Below are 20,079 nucleotides of genomic sequence, written 5' to 3' on the forward strand. Positions count from 1 at the left end.
GGAATGAGGTTAATGGCACAGTCAAAAGGGCAGTGGGGGGGAAGTTGGTCGGCCTCCTTCTTGTCAAAAACATCCCGAAAAGCCGCATACTTCTCTGGGAGGATCACAGTAGCTGAAGAACTGCCAGAAGTAGACAAGGAGGGGGAGGAAAGAGTTAAGGCCTGGACTGGGACTGACGCCTCGGTCGGGAGGCAATGCTCCCGGCAGTAGGGAGACGCAAACTCCACTTGCTGAAGCCCCCAAGAAATCTGAGAATTATGCTTAGAGAGCCAGGAAATACCCAGCACGATAGGGTATTGGGGAACCTTGGCCAAGTGAAACTGAATCTGCTCAACGTGGGACTGGGCGCGCAGAGTGAGCGGAGCTGTAATCCGTAGGGATGGCAGGGAATTCCGCCATGGATCTCGGTGAGGCCGAATGCCAGTGCATTCGGCCCCCCGAACTCTGTGGCGGAACGGCCTGCCACCCCCCGCCACCCCCGCAGATCCCCCCCGGGACGAGACTTAGCTGGGGCAGATCTTCCGGGCGGCAGCGGCTGGTCTTCCAACCAGCCGCTGCCGCCACCATTTGCAGTCTTGTCTTGTAAAAAAAAGAAAGACATGATAGGCTACGTAAAGATTTACGTAGCCTATCATGGCTGAGTTTAAAAAAAAACAACAACTGTATACGCAAATGGCGGCGGCTATGGCCACCGCCATTTGCATTCCTTATTTTTGGCCATCTTAGTCTATGTAAATATTTACGTAGACTATGACAGCGAAAATAAAGGGGAACGCAAATAGCGTAGCAGGCGCTATTTGCATCCCTTTTTGATTTGCCGTTTTAAAACGATGAATCAAAAAGGGACGCAAATAGCGCCCACTACGCTATTTGCGTTCCCCTTTATTTTCGCCATCATAGTCTACGTAAATATTTACGTAGATTAAGATGGCCAAAAATAAGGAACGCAAATGGTGGCAGCCATAGCCGCCACCATTTGCGTACGTGGTTTTTTGTGTGTTTTTTTCTCCAGAGCCCTCCGCGGCCGGAAATCCGGCTGCGGACGGCTCTGGCCTGGGCTGGGCCTGGCCGGCTGCTCCACGGAGCTGCTGCGGAGCACAGCCAGCTGTGGAGGATTCCAGGGGAGAGGAACAGATCGCCTCCCCCCCGTTGAGGATTCCGAGGGGAGGGATGGAACACCTCCCCCCCCCATCAACATAATCCGCAGAAAGGTAAGTGACTTTCGTACATCCCTAGTAATCCGGGTCACTGCGCCCAAAGAAAGAGGACACCCATCGATGGCCTCCACTGCCAAGGGGGCAGGAAGAGGCAGGGTAGGAATCTTGTGGAAGAGAGCAAACATTTCATCCATTAAACTGGTCGTAGCCCCAGAGTCCACTAAAGCTAGGGCGTCCACCCCACCCCACTGGGAGGAGCAAAGGTGAACCTGCAATAGCAGATTGGAGGGTGGGGGGGTTGTGGAAGGCACCCACCTGGTGGGGAACCGACTCCCACACTGGAGACCCCCAACAGGCTTGGGGGGCAACCTAGGCAGGCCTGGGGGCGAGGAGGAAGGAGAGGAGGGGGAGGCAGTGGGGCTGCGAGTCTAGCGCGGCAGGTTTTGGCGAAATGTCCCAGCTTTCCACACCGAAAGCATCGGCACTCTACATGCTGCTGCTCTAGCTCCTCCAGCGGCAGTGGGGCTCGGATAGTTCCCAGCTGCATCGGGGTCTCCTCTGCCCCCACCGCAGGGGCGGGGGGTGGGTGAGGGGGCAGGAAATGTGGGGGAATGGGAGGAGGAAAATCTCAACACCCAGTGCCCCGCCAGGTCTGCCAGCGCCCCTCCAGCCAACTATCTATCTGGAGGCAGGTCTGGATGAGGTCCTCCAAAGTAGGCGGGCTAGGCGTATGTGCCAACTCATCCAAGACCTCATTCAAACCGTCCAAAAACTGAGCCACCAGCGTGGCATCATTCCACTGTAAATCCTGCATCAGCAAGCGAAAAGTTGTCGCATAGCTGGAAACTGAGTCCTTGCCCTGCCTGAGGTGGCAAATCTCCCGAGAAGCCGTCTGCGTGCGCAGGGGGTCACCGAAAAAACAGGCCATCACTGTCATGAAACCTTGATAGTCCCCGAGCAGGGGGTCATTAGCGAAAAGAAGTCCCGAAGCCCATTTAGCTGCCACGCCTGAAAGTAGGTTATGCTCTGACTTGGATTCCTGCATTGAGCAGGGGATTGGACTCGATGGCCTTGTAGGCCCCTTCCAACCCTATTATTCTATGACTATTCTATGTATTTAGAATATATTGTGTATTAATGCATACTATATTACATTCCTCATAATTTAACATTAATTTCCCAGCTTTCTCCCACAGTTTAATAAGTGACTGCATATTCTCTGTAGAATGATAATTTTTCAAAGTCAACAGATAAGCAAGGAATGAATTATTAGAACTGCTTACCTACAAACTAAATAACTCATCAACTTTCTAGTGATCCACGAATCTATATTAAATTAAAAGGATGGATGAGTTTGGGTTGTCCCTCAGCACGTTTTAGTCTACATCATTGCTCTGAGCCAAGATCTCCCATACATTAAATGGCATCCATGCACAAATGACATAAGTGCACATCGAAGCAAAATGAATGAGATGCCCCACTCTTGAGGGCCAAGTAAAACACTGTCCACTGGGTACTGAATGTACAGCCTTAAAAAAAAAAAAAGAGCTACATTTAGTGCATACACAAAAATAAAGAAAAGAAAGGGTCATTGAGGTGCCAGAAACACTGTTGCAGAAAGAAGGGGCTGCCTTGTTGTTTTTCACAATTTACTTGTGTTTAAAAGGTTACATGAGCATGCTGCCACACACTTAAATAGTACAGTAAGAGGAGTGCTCATCTTCTAAAAGATTTTTTTAATGACTAAAACAAAACTTAAAAGTAGAAAAGGACGTGAAGCAGAGTCATTCACCAACGATGTCATGGGCACTGACGTTCAAGTAATCTCATTCTGTGCACCGCTTAGGATCACTATATATGCACTTTATTCACAGAGGACTGGGCAACTTGTGACCCTCCAGAAGTTTTGGCCTACAACTTCAGTCAATCCGAGTCAGCACAGCTAATAGTGAGGGATCATGGGAGTTGTAGGCCAAAATGTATGGAGGGCTACAAGTAGCCCACCCTTGCAATGAATGGAACAAAATCTTATATTACCAATGTTAAAACATTGTGATTTATTGCTGGGAGCATGCATCTTTCCAACAACAGATGCTATAAAACGGGTGCATAACATTTTTAGCCCCCACGGTTACACTGGGTGTCTGCTGGTGTGGTGGGGGCTACACACATGTGTACATTCGCATCCAACTCACGCTATGCTTGTCTTGTGTACGTTCTGATATTAAGGCCGCAATCCTATGCATATTTAGACAGAAAAACATCCTATAACTCCCAGTTCCCTGAAAGACCTACATTTTAAGATGGAGGGGGGTGGCAGGCAACTTGTGGACTATGGCCCCCCTCTTTTATGCACACATGTACTACCCGCACTCACTTCTCCACTCACTTGTACACAGTCACTTCCTCCTACTCACAGCTTTAATCATTCCCTTCCTTTCATGGCCAAAAAATAAGAAATGGGAGCAGTGGGGGTAGGGGGAGAGGAAAATGGTTCCTGCCATAGAAGCCTTGTTCCTAGAGCATCCTAAGAAGCAGGCAGGAACCTTCAAGCACTGCTTCCTATAATGCTCTAGGAATGAGGCTTCTATGGCAGAAACAATAGTGCCTGTTCCTAGAGCATTTTTCCACCCACCCCCCTTTTTTAGCAGTGGCACATGATGGGGGTTTCAGGGACCCTCAGACAGGGCTTCGGGGACCATCTGCTGCCTGCAGGCCACATGTTTTGCACCCCTGCCCTAAAAGCTGGAAAGCCATTTGGATCTTTGCATCAATTGAGTGACAATGCGCATTTGCCAAATGTAGCTGAGCATAGGAATGGTACTGGGGAAGATCCTCTTCCAAAGATCTTCATGAGCTGATAGGTTCATGTGAGGAGGATTTAAAAGCTATCTTTCAGGTAGCTTTTCTCCTACTAAAAGAAAGTTCAGTTTGCCAGCTGGATGAAAAAGCAGCAGGGGGTGAGAGTCACTAAGTCTTTCAGCTAATAATGAGCATCCTTTTTCTTCCTGGCCAAAAAGCAACAACAAACATTTTGAAACCTTTATTTTTAAAAAAATTTACAAAGTAAAGGTTTCAAATTATAATCACTCATGTTTGTGGTGATGGTTATTCATAATTTAGTGAAAACTTTTGTTAAATTAGTTTGAAGTTAGGTGCCTAGCTCCCCTAAAAAAATCCAAATACCTGGGACTATTTCCAGGTGTATACAATGTATCATACAAGTTATATGTTAAAGCTAAACAAAAATACTACATGAGAAATAAGATTTTTTTTAATGTGGTTGCTGTAAAACTCTGAGGGCCAAATTAGATAAGACAATGAGTGATTTGTAATTGGTTCTCCAGCATTGTGGCCTTATCCAAATTGAGGAGGGGCCTGTAAGTACAATTAGCTTATTTTTAATGCCAGAGATCTAATTGCAGATCTCCCACTGCCTCACAACTTCAGATTTGTTGTAGTTGCATAAGAAAGAAACTACTATTATATATATTGGGAAGAAATGTGAGTGTGTGTGTGTTTGGTTTTTTTTAAAGACCTTTTAAATTTACAGTGCAATCCTATACATGTCTCATAAGCAGTGTTGAATTCTGTGGGACTTATTCCCAGGTACATGTATATAGGATTACACCCTTAAAGACGATAAAGTTGATGTATGTATTTAAAACTGAAGTTAGTATTGGTTATCTTCTTTGTAAATGTTCAGAAAGATAGCTGTAACATTAAGAAAGCCAACATATCTATTTTAGTAGAAGCATAACAAAACACGAATCTATATTAAATTTATTTATCTGAATGGCTTGGGTGAAGTTGGCAAAAGAGGAAGTAGGAAAATGTGTTAAAATTATAACTCCATTACAGAAATGCTTCATTGTATCTAGTGAAGGAACAGATGGAGATACGGGAACACAATGATATTTTGGTAATGAACGTCAAGGCTTATAAAACATTTTAAAACAAGAAAAAAAGAACTATGTTGCACTGGACCTCATTTACCCCAAATGAATTTTTTCTTTAATGTTCTAAACAAGAATTTCTGCCTTAAATTGTTTAATGTGTACAATATTATATAGCTTGAGCTGCAGATATTTGAATTAAGAGACAGGACTGCATATGCTGTGATTCTGTGGGAGTACAGAAAAGACATAGATTGAAGTAGTGAATAGAGAATCAACATCCTGAGAACCTTGGCTTTATTTTATTTTTGTTCTAAAAATAAGTTTGTAGCCCTTATGGTTATGTGGGCAATTCCTGTTGAAGTCATGGGAGCTATAGAGATGACTGAATGAAATTTTCAGTTGTTTGGGGGTTGGGATTTGCCCATTCCATGACTAGCAAAATCAAAATAAATTATGCAAACTAAGAATTTTTTCGGTTTGCATAATGCATAAATCAGAATTCAGGTTTTCATAATTTGAATTGCTGGGCTATGGAATGTTAACTTTTTTTAAATCATGGAATACAGATGGCTGTAGACTAGCTTCAGGAGTGTGTGTAAAGAACTTTAACTTGACTTTTGCAAGTGCTTTGCCTGAAGAAAATAATATGAAGGAATACAGACTCAAAATTTCCTTTTTCATAGTTCAGTTTTTCCTGTGGCTGGACCTATGCCCTGTTTTCTTCAACCTCAGCTTAATAAGGTACTCTGTAGAGCAGGAATGGGGAATGTGTGGCTCTCCAGATGTTGTTGGACTGCAACTCCCATCATCCCTCACCATTGGCTGTGCTAGCTAAGGTTGATGGGAATTGCAGTCCAACAGCATCTGGAGGGCCACATCTTTCCCATCCCTGCTTTAGACTTTGGACCAATCTTCCCCAGCCTGTTGCCATTTGGGTGTTTTGGACTACAATGTCCATTGTTCCTGACTTGGTTGTGCTGGCTGAGACTGATGGAAGTTGCAGTCTGAAACATCTGGAGGGTACCTGTTTGGGAAGGCTGGTTCAGACATTCCCCGCGCGCGTTGGAGTTGCTTGCCTGCAGCTCTTGCACAGGCTTAAATGGCCCAGCTGATTAGGCAGGGCTTAATTTTGTGAGTCTTTTCCATGAGATTGGCACTACATCAGGAGGAATGGGTGCTGACTCTATGAAAAAGATCCATCTGATTGGACCCTACCCATGTGTCTGGGTCATTTAAATGCTCTCCCAGCTTTACAGGAGCTTCTAGCTGCTCCCACATGGTTGGGAGAATATCTAGATGCACTTTCAAGCAATGGTTTTGAAGGGGGATATATGTGCCTACAGTGTCCCCAATAGTCCACATATGCTGGTGCATCCATCTTCCATTAGCCTCTGTTTATTCACTCCTACTCTGATGCAGAAACTTCAGCTCCAATTCAGTCAAGTTGTTTGCAGAACCTAAGTAACTTTGATTATTCAAAATGTAGTGTACATTCTATAGGTATCCCACCCAGCCACCCACACTTCAGCTTCCCACATTATTTTGTAGGCACAGAGGCATTGAATTGGCAGCGCCTTAAACCTTTTGAAGAAACTGACTCACATCTTTAGCATGTGAAACATACGTTTTTGTACTATAGGAGTCCTTTCGCCATTATGAGAATTCAGCCTACTAAGATTCTCTAAATGGTTCTTAATTTGTAATGAAATCAGATTAGTGAATGGTACACTGTAATTTTTGAGAAGCAAAGTAGATCAGTTTTATTTCCTGTGCTATTTTTAATAGTGAGTGACATTGTTTCGTGCTTTATACAAGTTTTATTTTTTCCAAGAAGTAGATTTTTCTATCTCAGAACAGCCACCTGGAGTGCATTACATCTTTGTTCCATTATATATCATCACTGTACTAATTGTCTGCCCTAATTCTTAAGCATTATTTGTGTATAGCAAATGGTGTGGTAATGTTCTATCTAGAATCCTTGCTGATAAGAGACAAAGGAATTCGAGAATACTCTCAGCACGCCGTAGGAGAGCTTATAGTCCCTAACCTCTTACTTCTTGTCAGCTATGGAAAAAAATGAGTAATTTGCTATTTAATTAGATACTGATTTAATATTATCATTTTTTAAAGCCTACATAGAATTCTTGACTTCATGGGAACACTTTAAAGTACTGACCTTTTACACTTGTAACAGTGTTTTTTCTTATATCAACATGGGAAATATATTTATATATCATATATTAAAATACAGGAAATTATAAGAATCAGTTTTCTTTATTGAACTATGTGATAGTTTCATTTTATATGCAAAACTTTTAATTTATTTTGTATTACTTTTATTCAAAGGAATGTTCATATTACAATGACCTGGTTCACATGATTGGTGGGGGAAACCATGCACTGTAGCTTGTTTCCCCCACCCCACGCATGCTGCTTGGCACTTGCATGCCCACCATTTGCTTAATCATCTGCACCGTGGGTTGCCATGTCATCTGAACCCAGCGCAGTGCATGGCAGAAGTGGCTTCTAACCCACCCCACAACCCTTACTACAAACCATGGGTTGTGGGGTGGATTAGAAGCCACCCCTGGCACACACTGCACTGGGTTCAGACAACATAGCAACCCGCAACACGGCGTGTGTAATTAAGCAAATGGCAGATGTATGAGCAGCATGCGTGGGGGAGGGGGGAACAAGCTATAGTGCATGGTTCCCCCCTGCTAATCATCAGTTTTAGAATGCAAACTACCAGTACAAATGATTCCTGGAAAACATAGTTTCATGCCCTTTCTGGGTAAAACACACCAAGGGTTCAAGAGTTTGTTAACAAAGCATCCAAGTTTAGAGAGTAGGTAGTGGCTCAGTCTCTCTGTGCAGGTATCATTGATCTGGGCCAATCTAGTTCTAATGGGCTCAGCCTTTGGTCGTGGTCCTTGACAAGGGAAGTTCTGTTTTTCAGATCCAGGGATTCTTCTATAGACAGTCACACAGGGTTTGTTCCAGACTGAGTGATGTTTAGAGTAGACCCATTGAAATAATGGGATAAGCTAGTCATGACTAACTGAAGTTACATTTATTACAGTGGGTTTAGTCTCAACATGTCTAAAGGTAGATCCAACCCATAGATTTATCCAGTCTCCAAATAGTCCAGTTGCTTCTTGAGGTTGCTGGAGGTCTTCCTGAAGATTTTGACATCTACCTGCAGAGAAGCACTTTATCTGCTGAATGCTTACTTGCACGTACCTCTTAGGTACATATAACTTTCTCTAGATTGTATTCTAACAACCATTTCACATGTTACATTTTTAAAGTATATGAACTTAAAATAAAACATGACAGATACACCATATGATGGTTATATGACCATAAAATGTTAACATGTTCCTTAGGAGCCATGATTAACCACAATTCATTGACATATGCATAAGTATTTAAATATGTCTTTGTCTCCCATAATATTTTAAGTATTCTTACATTCAGTTAAAGTCAATGGAATGTTGATGTTTAGTGGTATACTTAAATCCCATTGATATCAAAAGACTTAGGACTATGGGTTACACCTTTGTGAGGTGGAAGCCTCTGAACTTGGAGGCTTCCATATATCTAGTGCCAATGCCCTACTGAGCTGCTGCCAGCAGGGCAGGAAGAGCAGCAGAGGAAATTCTTGCCTCTCAGTCCTCCTTGTTTTTGTTTTTGTTTTCTGTCCTCTAGACGGGCCTCTGAGCCAGTTTAGAGAGGACATGTGGGTGGGACTTGGACTGGGAAGGCCATCAGATTCCTCACATCCTGGTCTTTCCCCTCCCCACCCACCAGAACGCTACCCTTACAGACCTCTCTGAGGTCCACTTTTGTGACTTCAGAAAGCAGGTGGCATGGTTCTTTCCATAGCAGCTAAGAGGCAGCAGGGGAAGAATTAGATACTGGAGTCCCCCTTCCGACATCAGTGTCTACGGCCTCGGAGGGGAAAGTCCGAAGAATTCTGTGGTCCCTGGGACACTCTCCCAGGAACATAGGATTGCTCTCCCTAGCACAGATTACCTTCTCTGAATTTCACTTCTGATAGTTTTGTTTTAAACATGGAAAAAATTACCTTCATGTTCATTCAGATCTTCCTGTTCCTATGCCATTATGCTACTCTTCAGCAAAGAGATGTTCCGTGAACTAGAAGCTTTGTAGTATTAAGTTACAGCATTTGTATTGTTTTTTCTAATTGCAGGGTTTAGAGAGAGGTCCCAAAAATGATATTTCCCCCTTCAGCAGTTTCATTTCAACTATCAGCCAGAAGAAAGAACACCCTGGAAGTGGAAGTTCCCCTACACAATTTGTTATTGCAGATATAAAAAATGGTAAGAGCACAAAAGGCTTCATTATCTAGACACTTCTAACTGTGGGAGGTACTTGGTGCACTACTGTTAGTGGCTATTTGTGTATTTATTTGTGTTGTGACGGTGCTTTAGGTAGTTGCTTATAAAGCTGTCTTTGTGTAAAATGCTGTATAGTCATAATAAATGTCACTGCAAAATAATAACTAACATTCTAACAAATGTAAGTTATAACAGAAAAGTCAGTAAGGAGTTGCAGCATGAAGTAACGATGATGAGCTTTAGCATAGACTGTGTGCAATTTGCACATGTAGTAAGCTAATCAGTGGCAATAATAATAGCCTACCACCTGCTTCCTCTTCATGGATCACTGCCTTGTTGTGGCGAAGGGGCTTGTGTAATTCAGTGAAGCCATAAGCTATGCTGTGCAGGGCCACCCAAGACAGGCAGGTCACGGCAGAGAGTTCTGACAAAATGTGGTCCACTGGAGAAGGAAATGGCAACCCACTCCAGTATTCTTGCCAAAAAAACCCATGGAACGTATCACAAGGCTAAAAGATATGAGGCTGGAAGATGAGCCCCTCAGGTCAGAAGGTGTCCAATATACTACTGGGGTAAAACAGAGGGTATTTCCAAGTAGCACCAGAAAGAGTGAAGCGGCTGGGCCAAAGCCGAAAGGACACTCAGCTGTGGATGTGCCTGATGGTGAAAAGAAAGTCCGATGCTGTAACGAACAATATTGTTCAAGAACCTGGAATGTAAAATCAATGAATCAAGGTAAGCTAGAGGTGGTCAAACATGAGATGGCAAGATTGAACATCGACATCTTGGGAATCAGCTAACTAAAATGGATGAGCATGGGTGAATTTAATTCAGGTGACCATTATATCTACTACTGTGGGCAAGAATCCCTTAGAAGAAACGGAGTAGCACTCATAGTCAACAAAAGGGTGGGAAAAGCAGTACTGGGTTACAATCTCAAAAACGATAAAATGATCTCAGTACGAATCCAAGGCAAACCATTCAACATCACGGTAATTCAAGTCTATGCCCCAACCACTGAGGCCGAAGAAGCTGAGGTTGATCGGTTCTATGAAGACCTACAACACCTTCTAGAACTAACACCAAAAAAGATGTCCTTTTCATCATAGGGGATTGGAATGCCAAAGTAGGAAGTCAAGAAATCACTGGGATAACAGGCAAGCATGGCCTTGGTGTACACAATGAAGCAGGACAAAGGCTAATACAGTTTTGCCAAGAGAACACACTGATCATAGCAAACACTCTTTTCCAAGAGCACAAGAGGTGACTCTACACATGGACATCACCAGATGGTCAATATCGAAATCAGATTGATTATGTCCTTTGCAGCCAAAGATGGAGAAGCTCTATACAGTCAGTAAAAACAAGACCTGGAGCTGACTGTGGCTCAGATCATGAGCTTCTTGTTGCAAAATTTCAGCTTAAATTGAAGAACATAGGGGAAACCACTAAACCATTCAGGTATGACCGAAATCATATCCCCTGTGAATGTGGAGGTGAGGAATAGATTTCAGGGATTAGACCTGATAGACAGAGTGCCTGAGGAACTATGGACGGAGGTCCGTAACATTGTTCAGGACGCAGCAACTCAATCCATCCCAAAGAAAATGAAATGCAAGAAAGCCAAGTGGCTGTCTGATGAGGCTTTACAAGTAGCTGAGGAAAGAAGGGAAGCGAAAAGGAAGGGAGATTTGGGAAGATAGATCCAACTGAATGCAGAGTGCCAGAGAATAGCAAGGAGAGACAAGAAGGCCTTCTGAAATGAACAATGCAAAGAAATCGAGGAAAACAATAGAATGGGAAAGACTAGAGATCTTTTTAAGAAAATCGGAGATATCAAGGGAACGTTTTGTGCAAATACAGGCATGATAAAGGACAAAGAAGACAGGGACCTAACAGAAGCAGATGAGATTAAGAAGAGGTGGAAAGAATACACAGAAGAACTATACAGGAAAGTTCTGAATGTCCCTGATAGCCATGATAGTGCGGTCACTGAACTTGAGCCGGACATCCTCGAGAGTGAAGTCAAGTGGGCCTTAGGAAGCATTACTAACAACAAAGCTGGTGGAGATGACAGTATTCCAGCTGAGCTATTTAAAATCCTAGAAGATGCTGCTGCTAAAGTGCTGCACTCAATATGCCAACACATTTGGAACACTCAACAGTGGCCACAAGACAGGAAAAGGTCAGGTTACATTCCAATTCCAAAGAAGGGCAATGCCAAAGAGCGTTCAAACTACCATACAGTTGCGCTCATTTCACATGCCAGCAAGGTGATGCTCAAAATCCTACAAGCTAGGCTTCAGCAGTAAGTGAACCAAGAACTACCAGAAGTACAAGCTGGGTTTCGAAGAGGCAGAGGAACTAGAGATCAAATCGCCAACATTCGCTGCATCATGGAGAAAGCAAGAGAATTCCAGAAAAACGTCTATTTCTGCTTCATTGACTACGCTAAAGCCTTTGATTGTGTGGATCACAACAAACTCTGGCCAATTCTTAAAGAGATGGGAGTACCAGACCACCTTACTTGTCTCCTGAGAAACCTGTATGAGGGGCAAGAAGCAACAGTAAGAACCAGACATGGAACAACCGATTGGTTCAAAGTTGGGAAAGGAGTACGACAAGGCTGCATAGTGTCGCCCTGCTTATTTAACCTATATGCAGAGTACATCATGAGAAACGCCGGGTTGGATGAATCACATGTCGGAATTAAGACTGCCGGGAGAATTCTCAACAACCTCAGATACGCAGACGATACCACCCTAATGGCAGAAAGCGAAGAGGATCTCAAGAGCCTCTTGTTGAGGGTGGAAGAGGAGAGTGCAAAAGCTGGTTTGAAACCCAACATTAAAAAAACTAAGATCATGGCATCTGGCCCCATCACTTCCTGGCATATAGAAGGGGAAGAAATGGAAGCAGTGACAGATTTTATTTTCTTGGGCTCCAAGATCACCGCAGACAGTGACTGTAGCCATGAAATTAAAAGACGCTTGCTCCTTGGGAGAAAAGCTATGGCACACCTAGACAGCATAGTAAGAAGCAGAGACATCACCTTGCCGACAAAGGTCCATATAATCAAAGCTATGGTTTTCCCCGTAGTAATGTATGCCTGTGAGAGCTGGACTCTAAGGAAGGCTGAGCGCCAAAGAATTGATGCTTTCGAACTGGGGTGCTGGAGAAGACTCTTACGAGTCCCCTGGACTGCAAGGAGGTCAAATCAGTCCATCTTAAAGGAAAATGAACCCTGAGTGCTCATTGGAAGGACAGATACTGAAGCTCAAATATTTTGGCCACCTAATGCAAAGAGAAAACTCCCTGGAAAAGACCCTGATGCTGGGAAAGATTGAAGGCAAAAGGAGAAGGGGACGGCAGAGGATGAGATGGCTAGATAGCATCACTGATGCAATGAATATGAACTTGAGCACGCTCCAGGAGAGAGCGGAGGACAGGAAGGCCTGGCGTGCTATGGTCCATGAGATCACGAAGAGTCGGACACGACGTAACGACTGAACAACCACCACCACCACCACCTGCTTAGCTGTGTTCTCAAATGGTAGATGTTTTTCTGTAGGCACTATAGAAGAAGTGGGATTGCAGAAAGGAGTTGACATAGTTTACATGTTTTGAAAGGCCTCTTTTTTATTATAAGCTTTTGAGAATAGTTGGAGTTGAGTCAGCCATAAGAGGAGAAAAAAGCATTAAATTATATAGATAAAAACTTTGGGACTCAGTGGCAAAAAATATTTATGGAGAAAGCAATCCTGTCTGGATCAACAGTCACCTCCAAGCCCGGGGCAACCGCCTATCCAGTGCAAGGCGGGAGGAGTGGTGAGGAGCAGATCTCCTCCTTGCTCCCCCAGCTCTGCTTTTGAGGCTAGACAGCCGATTTCGTCTGTCTAGCCACAGGACATTGGAGTGCAGGAAGCAGCAGCCGGACAACACATAGGATGTGTCGTTATCGGCATTTCTGACCTCCCTGCCCCGCCCCCAGGAATGCCCCATTTTTGCCATTCCACACTGCTCTTACGAGCAATGAGTGTAGGGCCAATCTGCACTGCCTACAAGGCAGTGCTGGAAGGGATGGGGGTTGGTTCTCCGAGAACCAACCTATCCATCTAGCTGCTGACTAGCAGCCATAGGATTGCACCCTTAGTTTTATTAATATTTCTGTAGGTCATTCAATGTACAAAGTGCATTCTAATTCTTAACAACAAAACTTAACAAAAAGAGCCCATGAGGTTGGTGACTGTTCTATATACAGGAACTGTAGCTGCAAGATAAAAGTTAATTCATGATTGCATTTGGGTTTGAACTTTGCTGCCCCTCATCATCCAAGTTTAAACTCTATCTGCTCTATCATACTGTTCCTCTTTCTTAGAACACACTAGGACAATAACAAGCTATGCCAAAAAGCAAAATTCAGCAAGGAAGAAAGTAGATATGCATTCTCTGCAGTCCAGCAAATACCTTGATCCTATAGATATGAGTAGCTTCAACAGCATACAGAGCAGTTTGGAGCAGCATAGCTTTGCAAGCATATTAAGCTCAGCATGTTTGGCATGTGCACTCTGTTATGCAGCCTGTAGGTGCAGAAAGTTATGTCAATGTGACTGGCTCTGTGATGAACCAAATGTCTTTCAGATGCAGCATAGATGAGCTGTTTCTTCCTTCCCACCCACACTGGTACATCTTTTTCATCAGTTCTTTGCCATGCAGTAACATACACAGTATTACTGTAATCCCTTCGCCTTGTGATTATGGTTACTGGCATAGCACAGTTCTTGCATAGGCTGAGGGTTGGATCCAATGGTGCTTTTTCACCTGTGGAATGGAAACCACTGGTAGAACAGATTCCCCTCCCCTCCCCTCGTGTACCCAACAGATCTGATCTGGAACGTTCGGGGAACCTCCAAAGCTGATTTTGGGGACACGGGGAGCTGCAGTTGGGAGGAGAAGATGGGGAAGTCTCGCTGCGTAAGCAGGCTACCACTCACACACAGTTGAATCCAAACCAGAGTGTCCAGACTCTGTTCATGGTATTAGCACAAGATCGCAATCTGGGTGGTGTGCTTGTGCAGCAGTAATTATTTCCTTTCCAGCACAATGAGTCCTGCTGATTCATGGTATGCTATACATGATTAATTCTTCTTGCTGTTCTCACATATGCACTTCCATGTGTAACATAACGTCAGCTTGTCAATCATGGAGGGAGAGCTGGAAAAAGTGCCACAATACTTGCAGTTGTATCTGTGATAGCTTTCATGTTATATTAGCATTTTTTAGTGTATGGTGGAGTATGGTTGGTACAGCTTGGGTGTAGAACAAAACCACCGGGCATTAGAATTCAAAACTAGAATTATATCATGTTGCCATGTGACGGTTTGGAGAGTACCACCTTTTCAATCATTGTATCAGTCATTGAAGAAATGCCACTGTTTTACACCCATTCATTTTTAATTTAATCAGTCAAGGCTCCATTCTCTTACAATAAATGTTTTGTCCATCAGATTTTTCTTTTACACTCTTGCCTCTCATGCATTGGTTAAGTGATTTTTACATAATGTAACCAAGCAACATTCAAAAAACAGGTATTCAGCATAACAAAAAAGAAGAAAAATCTATCACTACTTAACAGTTGAGCTCATGAAGTTCCAGGTATTCTTAGAATGGAATTCAGGCAGGACTTTAATTATTTTTACAATGAATATATTTCAGGGTGATACACCCTGTTGTACTGTTGTAGACTCTGATACCACTGATACAACTATTTAAAACTTTATTTTAAAATTTATGTAATAGTTTGTCTTATTGCCGATTACTTGTTATATAGATGATTCCATGGTCATACAAGAAAAGGAATAGTTTGATTTTTATTTTGGGGGTTTTAAATTTTCAATTATTTATATTTTTGAATAATTTTAATTTTTTTCTCAGTTTTTATGCAATAAGAACTATTCCGATGATGTTTGAAATGGTTAATGTAAACTAAGGATGTATTTGTCATATCACTAACATTATAAAAATTTAGTTATTTCTTGTAAATCTGGAAAGAAGTGTTTGGGTGGAGGGGCAAATAATTTGCTTTTGCATTTTCAATGCTTAACGTGACTTCATGGAACGTCAAGGAGCTGCGAAATATAAATAAGCAGAAAAGAGTTCTTTCTAAGTTAAAAGAGCTTAATGTTGACATGGCCTTTTTACAAGAAATCCATTTGATCGCTGCAGATGGACAGATGTTGTGAAAGGACTGGGTTGGTGAGGCTTATGTCACAGATATTTCAATACAGTGTAAAGGGGTTACAATTTTAATTTATAAGCGACTTTCTATTTCAGTTCAACAGATGTTTCTTGATACTGAGGGGTGTTTTTCAATTCTGGTAGGGAAGTATACGGGTAAATTAATTGCTATGATCAATGTATATTGGCCGAATATTGATTCTCCGGCTATGTTTCATGATTGTTTTGCTAAACTGATATCGCGTATAATTATTTGGTTGTGGGTGGGGACTTTATCGAGGTCTTAGATCCTTTATTAGATACACTTTCTTCTAAGACCCAGTCTGCTGTGAGACTGGCACTCCAGGCTTACATGATGGAATATGGTTTAACTGATGTTTGGAGAATTTTACATCCTGCCGACAGAGAGTATACTTTTATTTCACCATAATTGCTTTAGATTAGAATATTTTTTCATCTCTCCATCTTTAGTATGTCAAATTAAAGATTGCAAGATTGACACATTGGTAGTGTCAGATCATGCCATAGTATGCTTGGAAATGCAATTTTCTGACACTCCTAGGGCACCCGGTCTTTGGCGTTTTAACGTTTCTCTACTCAATGATGAGAAGTTTAAAACTCAGATGTTAGCTGAACTAACAGAGTATTTTAATTCTAATGAGGCTATGCGGGTTTGTGTGCCATTGAGTGGGAAGCCAATAAAGCTTTTATAAGGGGCTGAATTATTTTTATGCTTCTTATCAAAAGAAACTTATTTAAAAACATCTGTTGAGGGGTTTTTTAAGAAGCTGAAATCTCTTATAAGTCAGCTTACCATTTCTTATAAGTCAGCTGTACCCCAGTGTACAGCCTTATCAAGAGCTGCAAAACACTAAGCATGAGCGGAATAATATTCTTTCTCAGCAGGTGGAATTTGCTCTGACCTGTTTACGACAGAAATACTGGGAAAATGGTGAATGTCCTAGTAATATCCTTGCACATCAACTTAAACAGCATCAACATCAAAATTTCATTTCAGCTATTATAGATGAGAGTGACAAAGTATATACTTCTCCTATAGACATAAATTTACAATTTTTAAAGTTTTGTTCTGATCTTTACAGCACCGGTAACAAGTTATCAGAGCAAGATATAGATGCTTTTTTTCTCAGATTAATCTTCCATCTTTCGATTCTTCACAACAACAGCTCCTTTCAGTTCCTCTGCACTTAGGGGAAATTATGAATGCAGTTATGAAAATGAATACTGGGAAATCACCCAGTCCAGATGGATTCCCAATTGAGTGATATAAAGCATTCTCCAGGTTTTTAGCTCCAAAGTTGTACTGCCTCTAGAACCATATTTTTGAGATGGGCTCCCTTTCTTCTTTGTTAAATGACGCTTATATTACCGTGATTCCTAAGCCTGGAAAGGATCATACCTGTTGTGCTAATTATCAGCAGGATGATAATCTTAGATTAGTCGTTGATCTGGTCATTTTAAACTCTGAAAGAACTGACCAGGCGACCATCATTTCCTCAGATGCAGAAAAGGCCTTTGATAAAATTCATTGGAAATTTATTTTTACCACATTGATTAATTTTGGTTTTCGTGTAGAATTTTTGAAATGGGCGTATAAAATTTTATACTCAGCTCCAAGACTGAGAGTAATGACTAACGGTTTGTTTTTGGCTTTTTTTTTTTACTTGGGCGGGGCGCTAGATGAGGTTGTCCACCTTCCCCACTGATATTCAACTTATGTTTGGAACCCCTGGCATGTGCTGTTAGTCAAAATAGTAGTATTCATCGATTTGTCCATGTTGGCTTAAAATTAGCCTTTATGCTGATGATCTTTTGTTGCTTATCTCGAAACTCCAGTCATCAGTTCCAGCTTTGATGAAATTAAAATGATTAATACTTTTTGGTGAACTGTCTGGCTATTCAATTAATTGGTCTAAGTTGTAAATAATGCCAATTGGAGGTAGGGTATACTGTAGTGTATTGGCCAATTGGCAATTTCGACAGTGCCCAGAGTCTATTACGTATTTGGGAATAATTATCCCTAGAGATATATCTCAAATGATTAGGTTAAAATTAAATAAGTTGATTAATGATATTTCAAGAGATATAGATAGATGTGCATCTTTAAAGTAGAGTTTATGGGGCAAGGTTAATACACACTATACCTCGAATTATTTATATTATGTGTGAGATCCCCACACTTATACCTGGCAAATATTTCCAAAAACCTAGTGCTTTGTTTTGTAAATTCTTTGGGGGGTTCCTTTCCACCAAGAATATCTTTGAAAAGGATGCAACTTCCAATTAATGAAGGTGGGTTCAGTTTTCCATATCTTGCTACATACCATCGGGCTTATTTGCTGACCTGGACTAAATTTTGGTCTTTTCCACTCAGATTTGAATTTCCACCCTGGTCAGTGTTGGAATTTTCTTGTCTGGAGCCTCTCTCTAAATGGATGGCATTAGGTTCTCAGCATATTGAGGCTGACAGAGCTCCTCCCACAATCTTGGCAGTTAGGGATGTGTGGCGTATAATGTCATGCCACTTACAGTTTGACCCATTTTCCCATGCAAAATTGACTTTATGGGGAAATCCAGATTTAAGAATTGGAAAGAAAATGTTATTTTGGTGGACCTGGACAGATAAAATGATCGTTACCCTGGATCAATTATTGGGTGTAGATGATGAGTTTTTGCTATTTTCAACTTTGCGAGATACATTTGATTTCCTTCTACAGCGGAATGGCAGTATTTGCAATTGAAACATTTGTTAGTATCTAGATTCGGTCCTGCTGCTTTTACTGCCTCGGAGTCTCCTTTGCTATTGGAAAAACGTATTGAACCTGACCACAAATATCGACCCATGATTCATGCTTACAAATACTTAGTATCAATGAATAAATATGATACGTGTGGTCTACAGTAGGAATGGAACAGGGAATTGGAATGTCCTATATTGTCTAATCAATGGACTGCCGTTTTGGTGTCTGTATCGGATATCTCTGTGGATCTTCGGTTACACCTTATTTAGAAAAAACTTTTGTTTTGGGTCTATTGGATACCACAACATCTCTTTAATACAGGTTTGTCAAACTTGGCTAATTGTGGGTGGTGTAATGCAGTTAATGCTTCTCTTATTCATATGTTCTGGAAATGCCCAATAGGTGCCTACTTTGGGGAAGAAGTTATTATACAGATACATTTTGTATTGGAAAGCTCTTTAATTTACTGATGTAAATGTTCTCTTAAATTACTTATCTGCTTTTTGCAATGTAACACATGGTCAGCGTGAATGGATTATTCGTGCCCTTATGGCTGCTAAAAGACTGATATTACAATACTGGAAAGATAAGAGCTCACCGCCTATAATGCAATGGATTGAAGACTTAACAATGCTAGCAACATTTGAAAGAGTGGTATATAGGCGTAACTTGCAAATGAACTTATATTTGGATAATATAAATCTGGTCTGCTTTTACTGAAGTTTGTGTGTAACCTATTCTTTCTCTATTTTTTTTCTTCCTAGAATATTGTAATATTTGAAACTGAGGATTTTAGAATATGTTGTTATATTTTAATTATTTCTTTGGTTTTGTTATGTTTTTTATTTGTTTTGTTTCTTAAAATTCACAGTAAAAAATGGGGGGGAAGAAAAAAGAATTGAACCATATGTTAGTGATATTCAGAAGCATAAGGATGCTGAAACATGTTTATTGTAAGCCTATCATATGAATAATTTCCTTCTTTGGTTATATTATCCTACTGAGACTATAAACATTAATCTCCAGCTTAAATAGGTGTAGTAGAAGGTAGTTATTCTTTTCTTCCATATTCTGGGACTTAGAACAAGAAAGATTGCAACAGTCCCAGAGGCATTACATTGGAAAATATTATATCGTATAATATAATATGAACCTATAACTATGACTTTTAGGAAATTTGTATGTGTTCTTTGTGGTTGGGTTCGCATGCTCCCCCTTTCCATCTTTCGAACCAGCAATAATTCACTTCTGATTTTAAGCAAACCACCGTTCCCTGTAATGTCCAAACTAAAAAAATGGAGGTTTGTTTAAACTGTAGTTAGTGAAAACAAGCCATAATCAAACTATGGTTTCAGATCCGGCCTTGTTCTGAAACCATAAACAAATCAAAGTTCTGAGTTTGGATGTCAAAATAATTTGTAATTAGTTTAAAACTGGAAGTGGATGCATTTTACCTCCTCCTTCTGATGCACAGAAGAGGGGAAGGAAGGAGTATGCCAGACTGAGGCTCCCTACAACTCATTCATATATGTCTGAATCAGGCCATATTCCCTGAGATTGTATTACCAATTTTAATCAACTGGCCTTTGAGCAACTGAGGGCTAAATCATTTCCCCTCCATGCTTAAGACATTGGCCATCCCTGTAATAAAGTAAATATT

General features: G+C 41.5%; 1 protein-coding gene across 1 annotated transcript in view; it reads left to right on the top strand.

Moving 5' to 3' along the window:
* The window catches only part of HECTD2 (HECT domain E3 ubiquitin protein ligase 2), an 85,921-nt gene that overhangs the window by 6,337 nt on the left and 59,505 nt on the right, over positions 1-20,079 (top strand). The window contains exon 2 of the mRNA XM_084845816.1: positions 9,273-9,402. Within this exon, the coding sequence (XP_084701942.1) occupies positions 9,273-9,402 (130 nt within the window). The remainder of the gene's footprint in view (positions 1-9,272; positions 9,403-20,079) is intronic.

This window comes from Heloderma suspectum, chromosome 3 (assembly GCF_057233095.1).
Source record: "Heloderma suspectum isolate Gila_16-S chromosome 3, 16-S_ref, whole genome shotgun sequence".
Classification (NCBI taxonomy): Eukaryota; Metazoa; Chordata; class Lepidosauria; order Squamata; family Helodermatidae; genus Heloderma; species Heloderma suspectum.